This window comes from Engraulis encrasicolus, chromosome 20, assembly GCF_034702125.1.
Source record: "Engraulis encrasicolus isolate BLACKSEA-1 chromosome 20, IST_EnEncr_1.0, whole genome shotgun sequence".
Classification (NCBI taxonomy): Eukaryota; Metazoa; Chordata; class Actinopteri; order Clupeiformes; family Engraulidae; genus Engraulis; species Engraulis encrasicolus.
The window spans coordinates 7,619,364-7,642,191 of NC_085876.1; the positions used below are offsets into that span (position 1 = coordinate 7,619,364).

The window sequence follows — 22,828 nt, forward strand, 5'->3', positions numbered from 1 at the left end:
CGGCGGCGGGGAGGAGGGCCCCGGGCCGGGCGCCACCCAGACCCAGCAGAACCTGGCCATGCTGCAGAACAAGTGGGCCAGCCTCAACACCAAGATGGACGACCGGCGGGTAAGACGGCGCCCCTCACTTCATACAGTGAATGTCAAAAATGCACTATAATTCATTTCAAATCCCATGCATTGGTTTCGCCTTTCAAATGAGCCATACTATGTGTCCGTACCTCAAACAAAAATATGCTATGGCTTTCCAACAAGAAAATCTCACAGCTCTGCTTAAAATGACTTTTAAATAAAAATATACAGCCTACTTGCCTCCCGTGGCGGGAGAGGACCGAGTCAGACAGTGGAGGTGGTTGTTGTTGTGGGCGTGACCATCTGTGTGTCTGCGCACTGCAGCACGCAGCAGAGCCAGCAGACTTAGAGAGTCTCTCAGTGCTAACCAAGCATAGCGAGGCCTTTCTAGATGGCCAAGAGGGATGTGGCCTTGTCTTCTGCACGAATAGTCTCCTTAGCTGATCCCCCCCCTCTGTCTGTCCTTTTTCTTTCTTCACTTTTTTCTGTTTACTTTCCCTCTTTTTTTGTCCCCACTTTTGTTCTTTCTCCTCCTCTTTTTCTTTCTCTCTTTCTCCTCACCCTCACTATGTCCTTGTCTGTCTTTTTTCCTGCTCTTCTCGCTCTCTATCTCTCTCTCTCCCTCTATCTCTCTTTCTCCCTCCCTTTCTCTCCCGCCCTCTCGCTCTCTCTCTCCCTCCCCCCATCCCAGGCTAAGCTGGACGAGGCCGTGTCTCTGGCTACGAGTTTCCAGTCGTCGCTGCAGGACACCATCAACTGGCTGACGCAGGCGGAGCAGACCCTGAACATGGCCCAGCCCCCGAGCCTCATCCTGGACACTGTGCTCTTCCAGATAGACGAACACAAGGTGGACACACGCACACACACACACACACACACACACACACACACACACACACACACACAGACACACAGACACACAGACACACACAGACACACAGCCGAAGCTGAACATGGCCCAGCCTCATCCTCGACACTGCGCTCTTACAGATAGACGAACACAAGGTGGAGACAGAGACATGCAGAAATACATGCACTCAGTTTACAGTGCAGCCCATGCAAGCATACAGCACACACACACACACACACACACACACACACACACACACACACACACACACACACACACACACACTTCACAGAGAGACCGAGGGAGGGGGAGAAAATTATTGGGGGAAAAATGTACATCCTCCCTACTGCTCACATCAGAATTACTGGTAATCAGTGATGTCGGTGATGTATTTCTCATACTGTATTTATTCTCTCTTCTGCACTTCATTGGCCCTCTTTCTTCCCTGCTAACCTCTTTTGCTGTCTCTGCCCCTCTCTCTTTGCCTCTCTCTCTCTCTCTCTCTCTCTCTCTCTCTCTCTCTCTCTCTCTCTCTCTCTCTCTCTCTCTCTCTCTCTCTCCCCCTCCACCCTCCACCTCTCTCCCCCCCTCGTCAGGTGTTTGTGAACGAGGTGAACACCCACCGTGAGCAGGTTCTGGCTCTGGAGAAGGCGGGTTCCCAGCTGCGCTTCGCCAGCCTGAAGCAGGACGTGGTGCTGATCAAGAACCTGCTGCTGAGCGTGCAGGCGCGCTGGGACAAGCTGGTGCAGCGCTCACTCGACCGCGGACGACACCTGGACGAGGCCCGCAAGAGAGCCAAACAGGTGAGCGGGAGGGGGACTGGGTAGTGGTTCTCAAACTGGGGGTCATGATCCCTATGGGGGGCGTGGAGGTACTGCAGGGGTGGCAGCACAAACGGGACTTTGCACAAAAACGAAACGGAATACCACAAGTTAGCAGTTAACATAATTTCCAAACATAATCCCATTAACAGGTTCTTAACAGTATTCCATTTTTATGGTTAGTAAATTAATTTACTTATTCATTAAAAATTAAAATGAGAGCGAGAGAGTGAGAGAAAAGCTGGTGCAGAGATTGACCTTCATTGCCCTACCCCAGATCCTTACAACTGGCACGATTATTCAGGTTGATGATTGTTACCAAGCTTTGAAGAACTTTTTTAGAACACCTCGCAAAAAAAACTGAGAAACGCTGATTGAGAGACTGTCTTTGTCACTTATCAATATTTTTTTTCCAAAATCCATTTCTGTGCAAACATTAACAGCTAAATGAAACATTTATGACCACAAATTACAATATAAGGGCACAGTTCAGTGGGCAGAAAAAGACCACATGTACAGGAAAGGATGTTCATTACGCGGTGGGCTAGCAATTAATGAAGTCACATGGCAGTAGGCAGTCTCACATGAGTTAATGTTCTGGTCTCACAGTGAAAAAAAAGAAAAAGAGAGAGAATATTGTCATTGTGCGGTTGGCAGTTCTGAGGGTCTTGAACTCCAAGACTTGGCTATTTCTGTGTCTTCAAAGCACTCAGAGGTCATTGCTCAGTGGGAGAGAAATGTGTAACGCAATTGCATTTAATTGGGGAAGAGAGGCGTTGCTAAAAATAAAATCATTCTGTGGTAATGGTTTGAGGCTGATTTGTGTGTGTCGTGTGTGTGTGGGTGTGTATGTGTGGGTGTGTGTGGATGTGTGTGTGTGTGGATGTGTGTGTGTGTGTTCTGTGTGCGTGCTTGTGTGTGTGTGTTTCTGCCCGTGTGCGTGCGTGCGTGCATGTGTGTGTGTGTGCCTGTCCATGTTCGTGCGTGCGTACGTGCACGTGTGTGTGTGTGCCTGTGTGTGTATTTTCCTTCCTCAGTTCCACGAGGCCTGGAGGAAGCTGAGTGACTGGCTGGAGGAGGCGGAGAGCCGTCTGGACTCTGAGCTGGAGATCTCCAACGAGCCGGACAAGATCAAAGTGCAGCTGACCAAGCACAAGGTACACTACACTACACTACACAACACTACACTTCATGCTACACACTCTACTCATGCACACAAAGTGCACCACACATACACATACACATACACATACACATACACATACACATACACATACACATACACATACACATACACATACACATACACTACTCCAAAGCACAAGGTACATTATACTACACTCCATGCAACACACTCTATTCATACGCACAAAGTACACCACACATACAGCGCACTACACATGCACGTACATTACTCCAAAGTTCAAGGCGCACTACACATACAGCAGTCATGAACAAAATGTACACCACACGTACAAACATGCTCACAGACAATACAATAACAAATATGCATACACTACTCATAAGGCATAAGGTCCACCACGCACACACACACACACGCACACACACACACACACACGCGCACACACACACACACACACACACACACACACACACACACACACACACACACACACACACACACACACACACACAAGCACAAGCACAAGCACAATGCACACTTCATTCCATACAAAGCCTCTGCAGTGACAAAAATTTAAATAACCCCCATTGTGTAATATTATGTAATGTAGTACAGAATGCCAAGATCTCCCCCCAGGGCTTGGCATACATCAGAGAGCACATTTAGAGGACGTTTTTAGGTTTTTTAGAATCTGTCTGTGATGATTCTTATTCTTAGTGGTAATTGGTTGTGCTCAGTGTCGTGCAGTTTTTAAGTCCAGCTACATACAGTACAAAAGGCCAACATGCCAACCAACATACAAATAATGCTTACTTACGCTTTATAGGAAATATTCTAATGGAAAAATCTCATAACAAAATTTAAAATAAAACCCGTTTTGGAGCAAAGCAATGTACACTACCATCTCTTCCAAAATTCTTAAACAGACAGTTCACCATCTCACCATCTCACCATCTCTCCATCTCTCTATCTCTCTCTCTCTCTCTCTCTCTCTCTCTCTCTCTCTCTCTCTCTCTCTCTCTCTCTCTCTCTCTCTCTCTCTCTCTCTCTCTCTTTGTATCATTCCGGAACGTTCTCAGGAGTTCCAGAGGGCGCTGGGTTCCAAGCAGCCAGTGTACGACACCACGGTGCGTTCGGGCAGAGGCATGCGGGACAAGGCCACCCTCCCCTCCGACACCCAGAAGCTGGACCACCTGCTGGGGGAGGTGCGCGATAAGTGGGACACCGTCTGCGGAAAGAGCGTGGAAAGGTAAGCAACAGGAATATAATAATAACGGTATAATAGCGGAATATTAGCCTGGGAATTCCCACGCTGCCTTGTCTGCCCGTTCCGATCTGAAGAACAGCATGGAAATCCATGCTGCGGTCTTCAACTGAGTTTGAGATTTGAACAACACAGAACAGGGGAATACATTTCAGCACAACACAACAAAATCGAATCAGACAAAATGACACATTGCACTGGGACTCCGTGTGGAGAGGGAAGCACAAGCACAGAATAAAGATGGAGAGCATACACGGCCGTGAAGTACACAGCAAAGAACAGCACAATAAGACAAGCCAAGCTGGTGCATAGTATAGTTAACGTCGCTGCTCACAGCTTTGACTGGGCCAGAGATAAAATAACCTGAAAGCCCCCCCCCTCAATACAATGTAATGAAGACCCAAGTTTGGGCCCCCTCTCTTTAGCTTGACCCGGAACACTTAACCCGGATTTCCCACAGTGTCAGCTTCCCTGGTTACCGTATATGACAAAGTTGATTTGTAGGTTTGAGGTTTGCTGGAGTGGGACACTGTGTGTTGTAAGCGCGTCCAGACGCAAGCACCAGCATGACGGCATAGTGACCCGAGTGCAGCGCAGCAGAGCTAAACAAATCAACCTACCAGGACACATTACAACTAAACAAATCAACCTGGTGGCACAGCACAACAGAGCAGAAGGCACCCCGGTAGAGCGCATCACTGCACTACACTGCACTACACAGCACAGCGCAGCAAAGCAAATCAAGCCAATCCACAGCCAAATCTCACCAGGTTTACAGTAGACTGAGTAGCGTTGGGACTGGGATTGTTCAAACACCAGTGGGAACGCTGTGTGTGGCAACCGTCTGAAGAGGTTAGCAGCACAGAGCAGAGCAGAGCAGAGGAAATGCGGAGCAGCGCAGCACAGCAAAACACATCAAGACTCCTGGAGCAGAGCCAGGAGCCCTCCGCCTCCCAGAGGTGTGCAGAGGTTAGTGTTCACACTGTTCAAAGATCAGGTGGAGGCCAAAGTGAAGATGTGACATTCACGCAACAACAGCACTTCTGGAGGGGGGGGGGGAGCTCAGCACTGCACTGCACTGCACTGCACAGCGCAGCAGAACAAAGCAAGCCCCTACAACAGCCACCGCTCTCCAGGTGGGAAGTGGCTACAGTAGTAACTCTCCAGGTGGGAAGTGGCTACAGTAGTAACTCTCCAGGTGGGAAGTGGCTACAGTAGTAACTCTCCAGGTGGGAAGTGGCTACAGTAGTAACTCTCCAGGTGGGAAGTGGCTACAGTGGTAACTCTCCAGGTGGGAAGTGGCTACAGTAGTAACTCTCCGGGTGGGAAGTGGCTACAGTAGTAACTCTCCGGGTGGGAAGTGGCTACAGTAGTAACTCTCCAGGTGGGAAGTGGCTACAGTAGTAACTCTCCAGGTGGGAAGTGGCTACAGTAGTAACTCTCCAGGTGGGAAGTGGCTACAGTAGTAACTCTCCGGGTGGGAAGTGGCTACAGTAGTAACTCTCCAGGTGGGAAGTGGCTACAGTAGTAACTCTCCAGGTGGGAAGTGGCTACAGTAGTAACTCTCCAGGTGGGAAGTGGCTACAGTAGTAACTCTCCAGGTGGGAAGTGGCTACAGTAGTAACTCTCCGGGTGGGAAGTGGCTACAGTAGTAACTCTCCAGGTGGGAAGTGGCTACAGTGGTAACTCTCCAGGTGGGAAGTGGCTACAGTAGTAACTCTCCAGGTGGGAAGTGGCTACAGTAGTAACTCTCCAGGTGGGAAGTGGCTACAGTAGTAACTCTCCAGGTGGGAAGTGGCTACAGTAGTAACTCTCCGGGTGTTCAAAGGGCTGTAAGGCCTATGTGAAAACAGAAGATGTGACACTCACACAATAGCGCCTCCTCCAGTAGTTGAAAGTGAGAGAGATAAGCACGGCCACAAGCTTGAGCCACAACAGCGCAACAGGGCCGGCGCTGTCCAGGTGCTGAATAGAGGTCTATTAGAAGTCTTATTGGGTGGTCAAAGACAGGAGAACTGGGGCAAACTTACAACACTCCAAATAATCAATAACTTCAATACTTATATCAATAGCAATACGTTCAGATTGGATGGTGTTTTCTTTGTCCCCTTAAGACAAAAAGAATCCAAAGTTTCTATGTTGGGTTCAAAAAAGTGAAAAGAAAGACCTTTTCCCGATTGTAATGCCTCGGTCCAGAAAGGGTTTTTTTTTCTTTTCACTTTTCTGAATTCCTATTAGAGCTTGAGGAATTGGGTGCATTTGCCAGCCCCCCACCAAAAATGCACTTTCATGTACCTAAGTATACTCTCATTTCCAGGATGAATCACTACACAGTGTGCAGGTTGTATCATTTTGGGTCTAATTGGATCTAATGGGGACAATATCAGCAAACTTGCAGTAATGGCAAAACTGTTCTGACACATACTTACGTCACTGTTCAAAATTGCTCAAAAATTCAAAACTGTTCAAAATGATGTCCAGCTTAATGGTCAAACACTACCCACTACAGCACAGTGCCTCCTAGTGACGTGAAAGACTGAATTTGATGTATGCGATATTCTGTAATGACTGTTGTCATCAGAATGCTTAATGGCCATTGTGGAGTTAGTCAGGCTTGCCCATACAGTAATCAAGTACCCATTTAACACTTTGACCTTTTATATTAAAAAAATAATACTCGCTCAAAATGCTTGCCAGTTCTCATAGACTCAGCTTTTTTTCGTGCCTGCCAGAGACTACGCTTAAATAAATGTGCCTCCCTAATCGTGGCATTTTGTTCGACCACATTACCATGAATGTGCATGACTGATGCGAATGAGTGAAGTAGGAAACCCAAGTAATGAGTGTTATGCGAATGTTAAATATTAAGGCGCTTTTTTAATTGGAAGCGCACAAACTAAAACTCAATGGCTCGTGAAAACAGGGACATTAGATCAGAACATAAAAATGGGTTCGACTTGCTGCTAGCTCTTTCTCTCATACACACGTATGCGCTCCTATCTGGGTCTCATTCCTGTCCTCTTTCATTAGCATTGTTGTCATGGACTTAATTGTTTTATTGGATTTATTATTGTTTTTTTGCACTGTTGTTCAGCACTTTGTCAGTGTCCACTGTGATTAAACGTCCTCTATAAATAAACGTCTCTTACTTGCTTGGACAGAAACAAGAAAGTCCCATGGTCATTGTGACACAGCACACATTGAAAACAACAAAATTACGTATGCCTCACCTGTGAAAGGGGGGGGGCAGCTATTCCCTTGTCCCCTGTAGTCAACAGGAGCACTCTGTCACACACACAGGCGTGCACGCTTCCATCTGGTTCCTCCTTTCATTCTTCCCGGTCCCTTGTCTCCGCTTGGCAACACACCTTCATTTTCTTTAGGATCAATAACATTACCGTACTCTAATCTACTCTGCTTTGTGTACTCGTCTCCCATCAGCAGTACAGGCTGGAGAAGGCACTGCTGTTATTGACAACATTATTGACTTGAATTTGTATTGTTTTATTTATATTACAATGTATTCATCCAATCCTTTATTCTTTCCTGCGCTCTGCGGTTGGTGGTCGCGGCTCAGGTGGTAGAGGAGCCTGTTTGGCATCCAGAGGGTTGCTGGTTCGAGCCCAGTAATGTGTCTTTGAGCAAGATACTTAACCCAAAATGTCTACTGGGGGCAGGGTGGTAAGCTGCCAGGCAGCCACTGCCACCGGTTTGTGAATGTGAATGAATGGGGTGAAAATGTGGCATGCAATGTAAAGCGCTTTTGAGTGCTGGAAAGGTGGCATAACAATGCAGTCCATTTGATATTTCACCAATTATTTGTCTCCCGTAGGCAGCACAAGCTGGAGGAGGCTCTGCTGTTCTCGGGTCAGTTTGCGGAGGCGCTGCAGGCCCTGGTGGACTGGCTGTACCGGGTGGAGCCCCAGCTGGCGGAGGACCAGTACGTCCACGGAGACCTGGACCTGGTCACCAACCTCATGGATACACACAAGGTGAGACGGAGACACAGGCAGATGGGACAGAGAAAATGAGATGCAGTACACAAGGAGGAGAAAAGAGAGGAAGACGAGGATGAGTTAGATGGGCATGGAGAGGGAGAAGAGAATGAGATATAAACCAGGTGAGAATTAGGCATTAGAGAGGGGAGAGATCACTACCTGATCGCAAAATGTTTTAAGTCTTTATGAATGTATCTTCATTTGCCAGCCACAAGTATTGTTAGTTAGAATCAACTGTTTCAGTGACTTCACTAAAACAACTACAGTATATTCAGATATTCACATAGAGTATGCTCCCAGTACTCATCTCATAGCGCTGCATGAAGCAAACCCAATTGCTATTGTTTCACTGCAACCACAAAATCTATTTTTTTCCTCAAATATTTAAGTGAAGTGGGACTGCCAGTGTGGGGGGAAAAGGATGTGGTTTATTTGAACAAAGTGGAGCGATGGCTCGTTGTGTATACAACCACTAACTTTAAAAGCCTGAACGTCGCCGATGTAACAAATTAACAAAAAAGCCACTCAACTGGTGATGTGAAAAGCTGTATCCTGTAAAAAAAGAAATCAATAACTACCTCAGCGAGAGTTGTTACAGGGTTACGTGTGTGTGCTCTTTAAGAAATGAGAAACCCTGTTCAGCCATTTTAATCCGAGGGCTTAGGCAACCTTCTGTGTGAAATGGAGATGGAGGAACAGAAGAGAAGAGATGAGAAGAGAAGAGAGGGGGGCCCTGCAGAATTACTGCACTGGGTGTAAAGGAAGGAAGGAAGGAAGGAAGGAAGTAAAAGAGAAAGAGATGGTTGGTTGGGTTTTTTTAATTCGCTAATGGCTTTAGCTTGTTGTCATGGTAACCAACAGGCCTTCCAGAAGGAGCTGGGGAAGCGGACCAGCAGCGTGCAGGCTCTGAAGCGCTCGGCCCGGGAGCTGATGGAGACGGGGCGCGACGACACGGCCTGGGTCAAAGTTCAACTGCAGGAGCTGAGCAACCGCTGGGACACAGTGTGCGCGCTGTCCGTCAGCAAGCAGACGCGACTCCAGCAGGGCCACAAGCAGGTGAGTTGGGAGGCTATCGGCACAACAACTCCGCTCTCATGCAATCACAAAGCATTTTCCTAAATGTTGGCTATGATGCTTGTTTTTTTTAGCAAATTGTGTGCATACCGGGTCTCCTGTTCGAGGTGCCATGGAGGCTTTTTTTTCTCTTTGTAACAGTAGATAATGGTAGATAATTAATAACTAGAATAAACGTGACTGGATAACAGATAAGACACAGTAGCTAATAATACAGATAATACCTGTATATGAATTGGGTAATGATAATTACGCAGATTTTTTCAGTGTCAGGCAGTCTCTGGTCAAAAAGAAAACCCAAAAGGCCTACTCTAGTCTGGTCCACTTATACAATGGCCTATGTGTTTTCTTTCCCTCCCCTCACCCCTGCCCTCTGTTCTCATCCCTCTCTCCACTCCCTTCCTCTCCTCTCCTTTCCTCTCCTCTCCTCTTCTCTCCTCCTCTCCTCCTCTCCTCTTCTCTCCCCTCCTCTCCTCTCCTCCCTTCCCCTCTCCTCTCTCCTCTCTTCTACTCTCTCCCCCCCCCCCTCCTCTCCTCTCTCCTCTCCTCTCCTCTACTCCCTTCCCCTCTCCTCTCTCCTCTCTTCTACTCTCCTACCCTCTCCTCTCTCTCTCCTCTCTCTCCTCTCCTCTTCGGTCCTCCCCTCCCCTCTCCTCTCCTCTCCTCTCTCTCCTCTCCTCTTCGGTCTTCCCCTCCCCTCTCCTCTCCTCTCCTCTCCATCCCCCCTTCGTCCACCAGGCGGTAGAGTTCCGGGAGGCAGTGCAGGCTCTTCTGGAGTGGCTGTCTGAGGCGGAGCAGACGCTGCGTTTCCGCGGCGTGCTTCCCGAGGACGTGGAGACGCTGACGGGGCTGCTGCGGGGCCACCGTGACTTCATGGGCACCGTGGAGGACAGGCGCTCAGAGGTCACCCGGGCCGCGGGGCTCGGGGAGGCCATCCTCACACAGTGCCACCCGGACTCCATCACCACCATCAAGCACTGGATCACCATCATAAGGGCACGCTTCGAGGAGGTGGGTGGGGAAGAGTGTGTGGGCGTGCGTGTGCGTGTGCGTGTGCGTGTGTGTGTGTGTGGGGGGGGTACTTACTGTGTTAATGTGTTACTGAGTGCTTGCATATGCCTGTAGCTGTGTATATGTTCGTGTGTCTGTGTGTGTTTATCTGAGTGTTTAGGTGTGTTTTTGTTATTGCCTGCATTTTGTTTGTCTCGAATACGACGTAATCCAAGCCATACCTCCAAACATTTATATACAAGCGACACAGCAGTTTACATTTCTCAGCTCAAAAATAGAGACTATTCTAGGCCCTCTCACCATATGTGCTCTCCGCTTCCTACAGGTGCTGACGTGGGCCAAACAGCACGAGCAGCGGCTGGACACAGCTCTGAAGGAGCTGCAGAACAACGCTGCGCTGCTGGACGAGCTGTTGTCATGGCTACAGTTTGCGGAGACCACTCTGGTCCAGAGGGACACGGAGCCCCTCCCACAGGAAATCCCTCAGCTCAAGGCACTAATCACAGAACACCAGGTGGGCGGGACATTGTCTTGTTCTGGGATTTTCATTGGTTGATGTCACATCTGAGGTGTACAAACTGTGCACAAGCTACACCGCACTCACAATTAAAAGATGCCCTAAGTGAAAAAACAAACAGAAAATCTTGAAGTAAGAGGTCTGATCACTAATGTCATTGTTCCACATTTTAATGGCCAAGCTACTAAAGTAAAAAAAACAGTGTGTTTTATGTATTATGTACTGATTGATTGAAAACAAACGAAAGGTGTGTTAACTGCTTCTTCCTAAATATTCTGCACCTGTCTGTCTGTCTTTCTGTTGTTCTGCTTGGCATTCTTTCTGTCTTGCCTCATGTTTGCATTTGTGTGTGTATGTGGGCATCTGCGCATGCGTGTGGTTTTTTATTGTTATTTGCAGACGTTTATGGAGGAGATGACCCGGAAGCAGCCGGATGTGGACCGCGTCACTAAGACCTACAAGAGGAAGCCATCCGAGACCTCCGGCCTGGCAGACAGGAGAAGCGCTCGTAAGTCATCTCATTTCTCCACCAAACACACACACACACTTTCTCACTCCCATGCACACATTCACTCACTCACATGCTTGTGCACACGCACTCACACAAGTGCGCACACACACAATCGCATGTACACGCACATACACGCTCACACACATACTCTGTCTCACATATACGTACACACACACACACACACACACACACACACACACACACACACACACACACACACACACACACACACACACACACACACACACACACACACACACACACACACACAGGTAGATATGAGAGTAGGTGAAGTTGATTTGCTTAGTCATGGCCCAGTACACATGATGGATGACGAACCTGCCTCGTTTCATGCTTTATGTCTCTCTATTGAATTTTCACTTCATTTAAAGTCTGTTCCACCTTTCTTTCTGCTTCTCTTTTCCCCCTGTCTTTCTCTGCCCCCTCTCGCCTTTCTCGCTCTGCCCCCTTCTCCTTCCTCATACTTCTCTCTGTTTCTCCTCCCTCCCCCTCTCTCTCTTCCCTCTCTTCCCCCACTCCAGGTAAGCATCATCAGCAGCAGCAGCCGCAGCAGCAGACACCAGTGCAAGTGGCGGGGGGCAACCCTCGCCTGACGCAGCTCTGCTCCCGCTGGCAGCAGGTGTGGCTCTTGGCCCTCGATCGGCAGAGGAAGCTCAACGACGCCCTCGACAGGCTGGAGGAGGTACTGCCAGCATGTTCTTGTCGACCGACTGTCTACATTACCAGAAGCTTTTATCCAAAGCGACTTGCAAATGGGACATACAAAGCCAGTGCAGAATTTGGGTCTATATTGTTTAATAAAAAGTTGATCACAGAAAAGAGAAGGTACCGCAGGCAGACTTAATCACCTAATGGCATATATTACGATGAGGCTGTGTGACAGAAACATAGCGGATAGTGTCAAGCTGGTTAAGTCTTCTGTATTTACATGTAGACACTTTAAGTGTAACTGTACACATTATGTTGTATTGCCGCTAGTAGCTTGCAGAGTTTCTTCTCGTAGCCAGCTGTGGGCTGTGCGCGTTCCCTAATTTCCTATCTGTCCTTGTGGCCCCCAGCTTAAGGAGTTTGCCAACTTCGACTTTGACGTGTGGCGTAAGAAGTACATGCGCTGGATGAACCACAAGAAGTCACGTGTGATGGACTTCTTCAGACGCATCGACAAGGACCAGGATGGCAAGATCACGCGGCAAGAGTTCATCGATGGAATCCTTGCCTCAAGTACGCCATTGAAGCACTTTATACATTACTGTTATTGTACATAATAGAATAGAATAGAATTAATAACCCGTCCCATCGAGCACATACTTATACTGTATAGATATATCAATTTTGTTATGTGTGCTGGACACCTTCATTTCCTTGAGGATTTATGAAAGTTACTGTACTCTACACTTTGTTCAAGAAGTAATTTTGAACAATTTGTAATTGTTTTGAATTTGCTTGTCATGACAGAGTTCCCCACGAGCAGGTTGGAGATGTCTGCGGTGGCAGACATCTTTGATCGCGACGGTGACGGTTACATTGACTACTACGAGTTTGTGGCGGCACTGCACCCCAACAAGGACGCCTACAGGCCCACTACTGACGCAGACAAGATCGAGGACGAGGTAAGGGCTAACGTTACGTTGTGTTGTGTTGTGTTGCGTTGCGTTACGTTACTTTACATCATGTTTCGTACATTTAGCTGACGCTTTTTTTTTCAAAGTGACTTACAAACGAAAATGGAATAGAGCATACTTGCAGTATATCTGTATCGTTAAAGTTATGACAAGGTAGCAATCACTACATTTTAAATTTTAACCTTCTGTATTATGCGCAAGTGTGGTAATGCCACTGAGGCACAGCAGAAAGTGGTGAGGAAGACGGAACTACTGCCAGCAAGCTTCTTGAGACTGCTTTGCCATATGTGGAGAGCAGTTATAGGGACAGATTGGTCAAAAAGGCAGTAGCGTCATTTCACAATACACACATATACTGACGTCCTGCTTTAAGCTCCTGCCTTCTAGTCGCCATTTCAGCTTTCTGTCAAAAAAAGGACAGATTTCTGCTTTATGCCATAGGCAATCAAAGAGCTAAATAAGGCAATGTGCTATTGCGGGTCGCAATGCTGCTTGTTTAATATGTATCTCCTGTTTACGCAATTGTGTTGCAGATCCTTGGGGGCAATGAAGTCTAACTAACTAACTAACTTTACCTGTAATTGTATATGTATATCACTTTTTCATGTGTAAGCTGTAATTAAAATGAAAAGAGAGAAAGCTTTAAACTAGTACAAAATGAAATGGTGAAACAAAGTAGTGGAAATCTGACTAATCGTTCTGTATGTTGCTCTTCCCAATGTCACTTTCTCTCTCATTTTTCTTTCATTTCTATGTTTTTTTGCTCTCTGTCTGTCTCTGTCTCTGTCTCTGTCTCTCTCTCTCTCTCTCTCTCTCTCTCTCTCTCTCTCTCTCTCTCTCTCTCTCTCTCTCTCTCTGCCCAACCTCTTTTTCTCTTGCTTGCTTGCTTGCTTGCTCGCTCGCTCTCTCGCTCCTCATCTGCAGGTCACAAGGCAGGTGGCCCAGTGTAAGTGTGCCAAGAGGTTCCAGGTGGAGCAGATTGGGGAGAACAAGTACAGGGTGAGTACTTTCCCTCTCTCTCTCTCTCTCTCTCTCTCTCTCTCTCTCTCTCTCTCTCTCTCTCTCTCTCTATCTCTCTCCTCTCCCTCTCTCCCTCTCTCTCTCTCTCTCTCTCTCTCTCTCTCTCTCTCTCTCTCTCTCTCTCTCTCTCTCTCTACCCAACGTCCGCCGGGCCTTTCATTCGTTTCATCCAGCTCCACTCCACAGCACAGCTCCACAGCTTTTCACTAGGCCACTGTCTGGAACATAACAAGCACTTAAGTGACTTAAGCTATCATCATCATCCTCCTCCTCCTCATCCTCGCTGCTGCTGGTCTCACTCTCTTGTGAATGACATCACTCGTACCGTCAATGGTTATAGAAGTGTTTCATCTTTTTTTTTTTTTTCATTTGACGTGTGCTGCTGCGCGGGTTTGTGTGTCATGACATCGCCATGGAAACTGTTGCTGCCCACCAACAAAACTAATGACATCATCACTTGCTTTTGTGAATGAGCCACTCACTAGCCAACCAAACGGGCCGCCTGGCCTGTCTCTGCAGCCACCCTTCATCATCACCCACGTCGACCACTCACTCGTCCTCCTCATCCTTCTCACCATCCTCATCATTAACCCGCCGAGTTAATGAGAGTGAAGCAAGAAGCCTCACGCACCTAACTAACCAATCAACCTCCATTGCATTGCGCAGGCCCCTGGATCCATCACGCTTCCTGATAGATCTGTTTTAATGTCCATACAACTGTCTCTTTTGTGAGTTTTCATGAGTTTCTCTGTATGGATGCAGGTCTGTCTGTCTTTGTCTTTCTCTCCAGAGTGTGAATGTCTGAACGTGTACTCTATGTATGTGTTTGTGTGCGATGTCTGTCTGTCTGTCTGTCTGTCTGTTGTTGCACTTTTGGCTTTCTTCTCCTCCTGTCTGCCTCGTGTCTGTCTGTCTGTCTGTCTCTCCCCCACCTCTCTGGCCCCAGGCCCAGTGTAACACTACAGTAGCAGCACTCTAACCTGACTATGGCATAGCGCCCAGGGCGGCAGGCCTGGCCTTGCACTCGCTCACACTCACTCACTCACTCACTCACTCGCTCGCTCCATTCATTTATCCATACTCATCCGCAATCACCTCGCCTGCTCCCATACATCATTATAGCGCAGGAGAGTCGGCTCTTACGGCCCTTAAGGCCCTTGTTAAACAAGAACAGTTGGCAGTCGAGCCTCTGGCAGTCACTACAGAATGTTAAAGAATACATTATGTTAGTTGTTAAAGAATACAGACTGTTGATACACATAGAGAATGGTAAAGACTACATTACCTCCAAATCAATGATGTAATGTACATTTCCCATTCAATACAATGTTGCTATCTCAAGTAAATTCTACATTTCATGATGTTAACATTTAAAGTGAGTCATAAAGACTAGTTTGAACATCCTAAATACATATCTTTATAGTCAGTATTGGAATAGTGTATTTCGCATGTGAAGTGGTCAGACCAAACAGGCTGTTGTCAAAAAGCGTGTGTCCCCTTATATGTTTTATTTCATCCTCTTTGTTTTTCTCTCCTCCCTTTTTCTCTTTTATCTCTTTGTTTTTGTTCCTCCTCCATGTCCGCTGGATTTATTGTAGTTCTTCCTTGGAAACCAGGTAAAGTGACTGTGGCGTGGCGTTGACGTACTAGAGTGTATTTCTGTGTGTGTGTGTGGATGTGTTTGTGTGTGTTTGTTTGTGGTGAGGCCTGTGAGACCCAAGTCCTCCTCCTCCTCCCTGTTCAAATCCACCCATCCATGTGTCCTCCACCCGATGCCCCACCCGCATTTCTCTGGCATGGTCTTCCTTGCCAAGCGGCCCCGCAACCCCTCCCCCGCCCCTGCCTACTCCCTTCATCTCCACACACCCCTTCCCACATCTAACCACCTTCCCCCAAAAACCCTGCGCTGTTGGTCACGCTAAATTCCTCGGACGGTCACGGTCCAGGCCCCGTTTTGGGTGACCACGGCACGTCCTGTTTTGGCAAAGAGGAGACGGCAGACGTACATGCAGCCTGACCCCCTCCTCCACCCCCCCAAACCCCAAATGCTTTCGGGCCTTCATGGGCTGCCCCGTGTGCGTGGGCGTGACAGATGTGGGCACTGGCGGTGGCAAAGCCCACCACATGGTGGTGGAACAGGGTTAGGAGTTGACGGGTGGTGGGGTGGGTTGGGGTGTTTGTAGCGGGGGCAGTCTCACAGGCGTCAGCCACAGCTTTTGTGTGCTGCTGCCGCTCGGCTTTGACCATTTGTATGGAATACTTTCGGGATGCTATGTGCGCGAGCAACAAAAAAAGTGTGGGTTGGTCTGGCAGTAATTCCTGTAAATAGCTGGATGGATGTGACCGTGCGTGTGTGTGTTTTTCAGGGGTAAATGGGAATGGACTGCCAATCTGTCTGTCTGTCTGTCTGTCTGACTGTCTTGAGGGTTTGGAGCGATCTTTAGTGGGGCTATAGATGTCTCTCCCTCCCTTTCTGTGTGTATTATTCTCTGGTGGAGGCTTTCCCAGCAGAATAGATCAATTTAGTAACAAACAATCACTGAGATCAAATGTCCAATGGATGTGCTAGACTGACCAATAGAACTTTGAACTGATTTACTGGAAACTTGGGAAAACAATCGGGAAACAAAATCAAGTAATCTTTTTTTTGATTGTGTGAATCATGATGTGAATGCTTTGTGGCATGGGCATGTTGGTGATGGTTTAATTTCGTGAGAAAGCTAGAAAATGATGGTTACACATGTAACCGTGGTTCTATGGGTTTTCGCATGAAACGAAATAGAACCTATATCAAAATTTTGTAGATATTGTATTTGTGCCAACGTTGAAAAGAACAGTGCTTTTCTGACATCCTTTTTTCCCTTCTTCTTCTCCCTCAACTTTTTCCTCTATCACCCTTTCTTCCACGGTGAAACCAACATTTCTCTGGATACTCCCCAACACCTCTTTTCCACTCTCTATCTCTCTCTCTCTCTCTCTTTCTCTCTCTCTCTCTCTCTCTCTTTCTCTCTCTCTCTCTCTCTCTCTCTCTCTCTCTCTCTCTCTCTCTCTCTCTCTCTCTCTCCCCTTCTCTGTGCCTGTCTTGTTTGTGTGTTCCCCTCCCCCTCTTCCTCTTCTCTCCCGTCCTGCTCTTCCCTTTTCCCTTTTCCATTCCAGTTTGGAGACTCTCAGCAGCTGCGGCTGGTGCGTATCCTGCGCAGTACGGTCATGGTGCGGGTTGGTGGCGGCTGGATGGCCCTGGACGAGTTCTTGGTCAAGAACGACCCCTGTCGAGGTGAGTTGTACACACAGGCACAAGTACTGACACACACACGCACACGCGCACACACACACACACACACACACACACACACACACACACACACACACACACACACGCACACGCGCACACACACACACACACACAGTTTTCCCCGCTCAAACGACCACTGAAATTGGCACTCACAAGGCAGAGACTCACACATTCTGTCTCTCCCCCTTTCCGGCGTGATCTCTGTCTCTCCTCTGTCATGCGGTCACTCTGACTACAGTTCAGTTCTACGCTGTCCCATTTTCAGATGTGCGTAGTCACCTCCTCTACTGTACTTGTACAGAAGTCAGCGCTGTTCGCTGTCACAACATAAGTCTACACCTCCGAGGCTCGCTTTCTCTCTCTCTCTCTCTCTCGGTTTATGCCTTTTTTATCTCTTCTCTTATTTTCCGTGCAACTCCTCTTCAGCTGTCACTCTTTCTCCTCTGCTTCTCTCCGCCATAGATATACTGTCTATGGTTTGCTATACAGTATATGTCTATGCTCTCCATCCCCACTCCATATGTCTCCATGATCGTCTCTTGTCTCTGATCATGTGCTCCTCTCTCAGCCTCATGTGAGATCATCGCTCCTTCCATAAATCCATCCATCCGTCTATCTATCCATGCTTTACACCAGATCTCACATTCTCTCATTCCACCTCTCCCACCTTTCCTCCCCCTCATTCGTTTAATCCATCCATCCCACCCATTTCAATCCATCCTCTTCTTTTTGGTTAATAAGTGCATGATCCATCTCTCTCTCCCCACTTCTCTTTTGTCTGTCCTCCTCTCTCTCTCTCTCTCTCTCTCTCTCTCTCTCTCTCTCTCTCTCTCTCTCTCTCTCTCTCTCTCTCTCTCTCTCTCTCTCTCTCTCTCTCTCTCTCCATCTATCAATCTATCTATTGGGTCCTCTCTCTGTCATCCTTTCTGGTTTGTAGTGCATGGTGCATGTTCCTTAGTTCTCTCCCTCCCTCTTTATCTCCCCCGCCCCTTTTCTTTTTCTCTCTCTCTCCCCAGTGCAACATCCTGGACTTAAAATCCTTCGCTCCGACTCCAGCTGCTCCATCTCATCTCGTCTAGGTCTAGGTTGGGTCTTCTCTATCCCTCTCCTCCCCCCCTCCTCCTCTCTTTCTCTCTCTTGTTTTCCTTTGTCGTTTCTTTTTTATCATTATTATGATTTCGTTCCTGATCTCACACCTTTTTTGTTGTTTTTTTTGTAATCGTGCTTTTGCTGTGCTTTGCTGACTGTGACACTAAACTTTACCACCCTACACCCCACGGCCCCACCTCAAGTGAATTCAATCTCCCCACCCCACCCCAACCCACACCCCTACCTGGCTGCTGCCTGTCTCTCACTCACCTTCCCCCCCAAAGGGAACCTCAGGACAAGGGGGGAAGTGTGGGCTTTTGGGTCCTCGGGAGACCCTGCTCAGTGGCTTTTTCTGCTCACCGTGTGTGAATTTGTGGAATAACAGAGCAGACTCTTGTGTTTGTTTCTCTTGTGTGTGAGAGTGAGTATGCGAATTTCCTGTGTGTACTTTTTTCCCCCCTGATAAAAAGAACCCTGAAAGCGGTGTAATTCTGCCTGTTGATTATGCAAGTATGGGGAGTGTGTGCTTGCGTGTGCATGTTCGTGAGCGTGTGCGTGTATGTGTATGTGTGTGTGTGTGTGTACTGTATGAGGGGATGGATATGTCTTAGTGAGTGTCACGTTTGTGTGTGTATGTGCATGGTATTACTTCATGTTGTCTCTGTTGTCTCTCAGTGGCAGTTACTCCTGGCTATTTCTGCTGCAGAGGTACCGACCCACTCCTGTCTCTCTTTCTCTCTCTGTCCGTCTGTCTGTCTGTCTGTCTGTGATGGTCTGTCGGCGCGTATCCACTATTGCGTCACATAAAGCTAGCTCACCGTAACGCATCCCTTGACATAACGTGTCGCCCTTGCTAGATTTTTAGGGCAAGTGTATGGGCATGCCCTTGTGAGTTGTATAGACAAGGTGTCCATTTCCCTTTCTTCTTGTTTTTATAGCAAGCAAATTACCTAGAAATAGCAGCTCAATGTGCTCCTATCGAAGTAGGGACGTGTTTTACCACTTCACACTCTTACCACTTCATAGTTCTTTGTAGTCTATATAATTTACATCCAAAAGTTTGATAACTTTCAAAAAAACTACTTGTAAGGAGAGAAATACACCTTCACAAGGGCTGTGTGTGTCATGGGAAATCTTCATGTGATCCCCTGTCATTGGGTAACGTACATAGAGCCGGCATGCTAATTTGCATAATGTTCAGCAGAGCTGAGCTTCCGACTCACTGTTCCGGAATCCTAACTGGCTTTGCTAGAATACGTAGCAACAATATACGTGGCAGTAATTTCTGGCCGGATTCCATTGGAAATGAATTGAATTGCATTCGTGCGGCGACGATTGATGGAATAGGGGATCCGCGCCTAGTATCCGTCAGACATCATGCATCATGTCTTCATCCATGCTGACTCTTTAAATCCATCTGTCCAGCACTGGTTCCATCCGCTGTATGTGGGTGTATGAGTGTATGTGCATAGAAATGTATTTACATAAATATAGATGTGTGTGTGTAATAATGTCTGTGTGTCCGTGTGTATGGATGTATGTACGTGCATTGATGTTTGTGTGAGGGGGGGATAATGTCTGTGTGCTAGGCAGTATCATGCTTTCTACACCAGCAAGGGACTAGGCCAGCCCTAGTTCTTGGTTCTTTTTATAACACAACATCCCCCAAGTGATCCTAACCGGTTTTCCTCTCATAAACATAATGAAATGATTAAAAGTTTTTAACAGACCAGGGGAGTGGCCCCCCCTGGGTTTCTAATGGCCATCTGTAGCGGCTCTTTAAAGTCTGATTGCGCTCGGGGAACCAATTACAGGGTACACCTGGCGTTGGCGGGGGAGAAATTACATGGTGCGCCCCATTTATTGACTTGCCTGCTGTTGCTAGCGGCGACGGGCGAAAGGGTGTGTCCGTGGCAACTGACCACAGCCAAAAGTGCACTGCTGCCGCTGCCACCTCCTTTACCTAGCTCTCCTCTCTCTCTCTCTCTCTCTCTTTCTCTCTCTCTCTCTCTCTCTCTCTCTCTCTCTCTCTCTCTCTCTCTCTCTCTCTCTCTCTACTTCTCTGACTTGCTGTTTTCTTCTCCACCTTCTTACCTACCTTTCCTCATCCTCTCTCTCTCTCACACATATCCTCTCTCTCTCTCTCTCTCTCTCTCTCTCTCTCTCTCTCTCTCTCTCTCTCTCTCTCTCTCTCTCTCTCTCTCTCTCTCTCTCTTCTTCTCACTGTGTCTGCTGCTTAGGGCTGTGTTTGATGTGATGAGGCTGAAGCTGAGCTGTGTTTTTATTTGAATGCTGCCAACAAGCACCTAACCATGCGTTGGCTACCCCTGTGCGCAAACGTGTGTGTGTGTATGTGCGCGTGTGTGTATTTATGCACACAGCATTTCTGTGTGTGTGCGCCTTGAACGCCAAAGCTAGGCATGCACCCCTTTCCCCCCTCCCTCCTGGATGTATGTGTGCACTGTGCAAGCATCGTGTTGACGTGAGCCCAACCCCAAACACACACCACCACAGCGCACCCACTTAACCCCCAGCCAGCACCGCCACAACACCCCCACATTTGGTCAGTGCCCCAAGCGGACAAGTGCTTGGCTGAGACCTGTGTGGCCTGTCTCGCTCTCTGCCACACATGCGGTTTTACCGTACAGCATCTGCTGTAAAAAACCACAGGATCGGCTTAATGTTTAACCTCCCCTTGGCCAACTCAAGCCCCCCCCGCTCAATCCCCCCTAAATGACAACTACCCTTTTGATGTCTGCAGATCAACCACTTATCCACTTATACCCACCCACCTCACACACACACACACACACACACACACACACACACACATAATGTGCTAATGGTATCTGTATGACCACTACAACCACCGCCTTTACCAAACCTCACACCCCCATCCCCCTACACTGCTGGTGTTCAGCAGACCCCACACACGGCTCTCTCTTGCTCTCGGCTTCCTGCCTGTCTCGACTTGCCTGTGCCACACTCTGAGATAACTGACCTCTGTCATTTTTTTTTGCTGAATCTTTGTTCCGGAATGTTCCACAGCTCGAGGACGGACCAATCTGGAGCTGCGGGAGAAGTTCATCCTCCCGGAGGGCGCCACGTCGGGCCTGGCGGCGTTCCGAACGCGCGGCCGGCGCTCCAAGCCCTCGTCCCGCAACGCCTCCCCGACGCGCTCCTCCTCCTCGGCCTCCCAGAGCGCCCAGAGCTGCGCCTCCATGCCCTCTGCACCCCCCACGCCCACCGCCTCCTCACGGGTAAGTAGCACTAGACTGGCACCGGGTACAGTGGATATAAGGTGTTAGTGTTAGGTGGGGGGATGGGAAGGGGTAGATGTCAGGGTATCGAAAAGGTCACCCACATGGGTAAGTGAAATCAGACGGGGTAGAGTGGATAGGGCGTTAGCGTTACGATGTCTCCACTTTGGCAGATTGGAGGCGGTCTTGTACTTGATTTCATGATTCACGATTTAATATTGTTATATTGCCCATCCCTAGTAGGGTATAGTAAGGACTAGCTGGTGAGGGTACGGTGGAGGAGGGAGGGGTAGGGAGGTGTGTGCCCAAACGCCCACCTCCTCATCTAGGGCAAGTGGCTCCCATATGGGAGTCAGTAAGGGTAGAGTGGAAAAGATTGGTGTGTATCCCGAGGAGGGGGGTAGAAGTTCAGGACAAGTATTAAGGATATGGTGAATGAAGTGACGAAGACCTCATACAAAATCCTCAGATGTTAACCTCACAAATTCACAAATTGAAAATAGAAGTTTTTTGTTTTTTTCTAATCATTCCTTTTCAGGATTTTTAGAATGAAGCACATGTTTTAATTCACCTGCCTGCTCCAAAATAGATGCACCAGACAAATGCAGGATGTGGAGAAAATTTGCATCAAATATTCAGTGAGCGGCTGGATCTGGGCGTCATAGTATTTTATTTGTGTTCTGTGCCAGAAAAAGGCTGAGGAGGGGCCGCACAGTAAAACAATGACATCTTTGATCTTTCGAGTCGTTGAGTGGGCGACCTTTTTCACAGGTTTTCAGTTTCACGTCTTTGCACAACAGTCAGTGTCCTCCTCTTTGCTTTTGTCTCCCGGCAACCAAACAGTTCATTTGTCAAAGGTGAAGGGGAGCCACGTTGACGTCCAGATGTGCTGTTGACAAAGTGGTGCCTGTTGTGGAAGCCGTTTTTCCTCTCAGCTTCTTTGAAGCCGTTCCACACCACTGAATCATGTAGCTGTGTGTTAACGTGGGACTCTGGCGTAGTCTAGTTATGTGTTTGTTAGAGGTACAGTAATGGAAATTGTGATTTTGTCTCATCTACGTGAATTGTAATTTATGAACAATTCTGGAGACAATTTTTTTAATGTTTCATCCAATTAAGGCATTTCACTTAAGTTTTCTAAGTGTCATGCCCATGCAAATGCAGATGGAAAGAAACTGCACCAGAATGAACTGAATTGAGTTTTTTAATCGGGCGATTTGGCTGAATATCATATACCTAACTGCAAAACCGGTCCTATGGGT

The 22,828-nt window shown here is 47.9% G+C and overlaps 1 protein-coding gene across 19 annotated transcripts in view; it reads left to right on the plus strand.

Moving 5' to 3' along the window:
- macf1a (microtubule actin crosslinking factor 1a) overlaps window positions 1–22,828 on the plus strand; it is a 328,092-nt gene that overhangs the window by 299,626 nt on the left and 5,638 nt on the right. For 12 of the 19 annotated variants that reach the window (XM_063185302.1, XM_063185303.1, XM_063185304.1 and 9 more), the window contains 18 exons: window positions 1–109; window positions 764–919; window positions 1,519–1,725; window positions 2,781–2,900; window positions 3,967–4,136; window positions 7,984–8,143; window positions 9,011–9,205; window positions 9,962–10,234; window positions 10,560–10,748; window positions 11,151–11,259; window positions 11,805–11,965; window positions 12,342–12,504; window positions 12,739–12,893; window positions 13,830–13,904; window positions 15,524–15,541; window positions 17,082–17,199; window positions 18,234–18,302; window positions 21,355–21,566. The exon at window positions 1–109 is cut by the window's left edge and continues 80 nt beyond it. In XM_063185302.1, the coding sequence (XP_063041372.1) occupies window positions 1–109; window positions 764–919; window positions 1,519–1,725; window positions 2,781–2,900; window positions 3,967–4,136; window positions 7,984–8,143; window positions 9,011–9,205; window positions 9,962–10,234; window positions 10,560–10,748; window positions 11,151–11,259; window positions 11,805–11,965; window positions 12,342–12,504; window positions 12,739–12,893; window positions 13,830–13,904; window positions 15,524–15,541; window positions 17,082–17,199; window positions 18,234–18,302; window positions 21,355–21,566 (2,659 nt within the window). The remainder of the gene's footprint in view (window positions 110–763; window positions 920–1,518; window positions 1,726–2,780; window positions 2,901–3,966; window positions 4,137–7,983; window positions 8,144–9,010; window positions 9,206–9,961; window positions 10,235–10,559; window positions 10,749–11,150; window positions 11,260–11,804; window positions 11,966–12,341; window positions 12,505–12,738; window positions 12,894–13,829; window positions 13,905–15,523; window positions 15,542–17,081; window positions 17,200–18,233; window positions 18,303–21,354; window positions 21,567–22,828) is intronic. The other 7 variants (XM_063185311.1, XM_063185312.1, XM_063185299.1 and 4 more) reach the window with 4 other exon arrangements.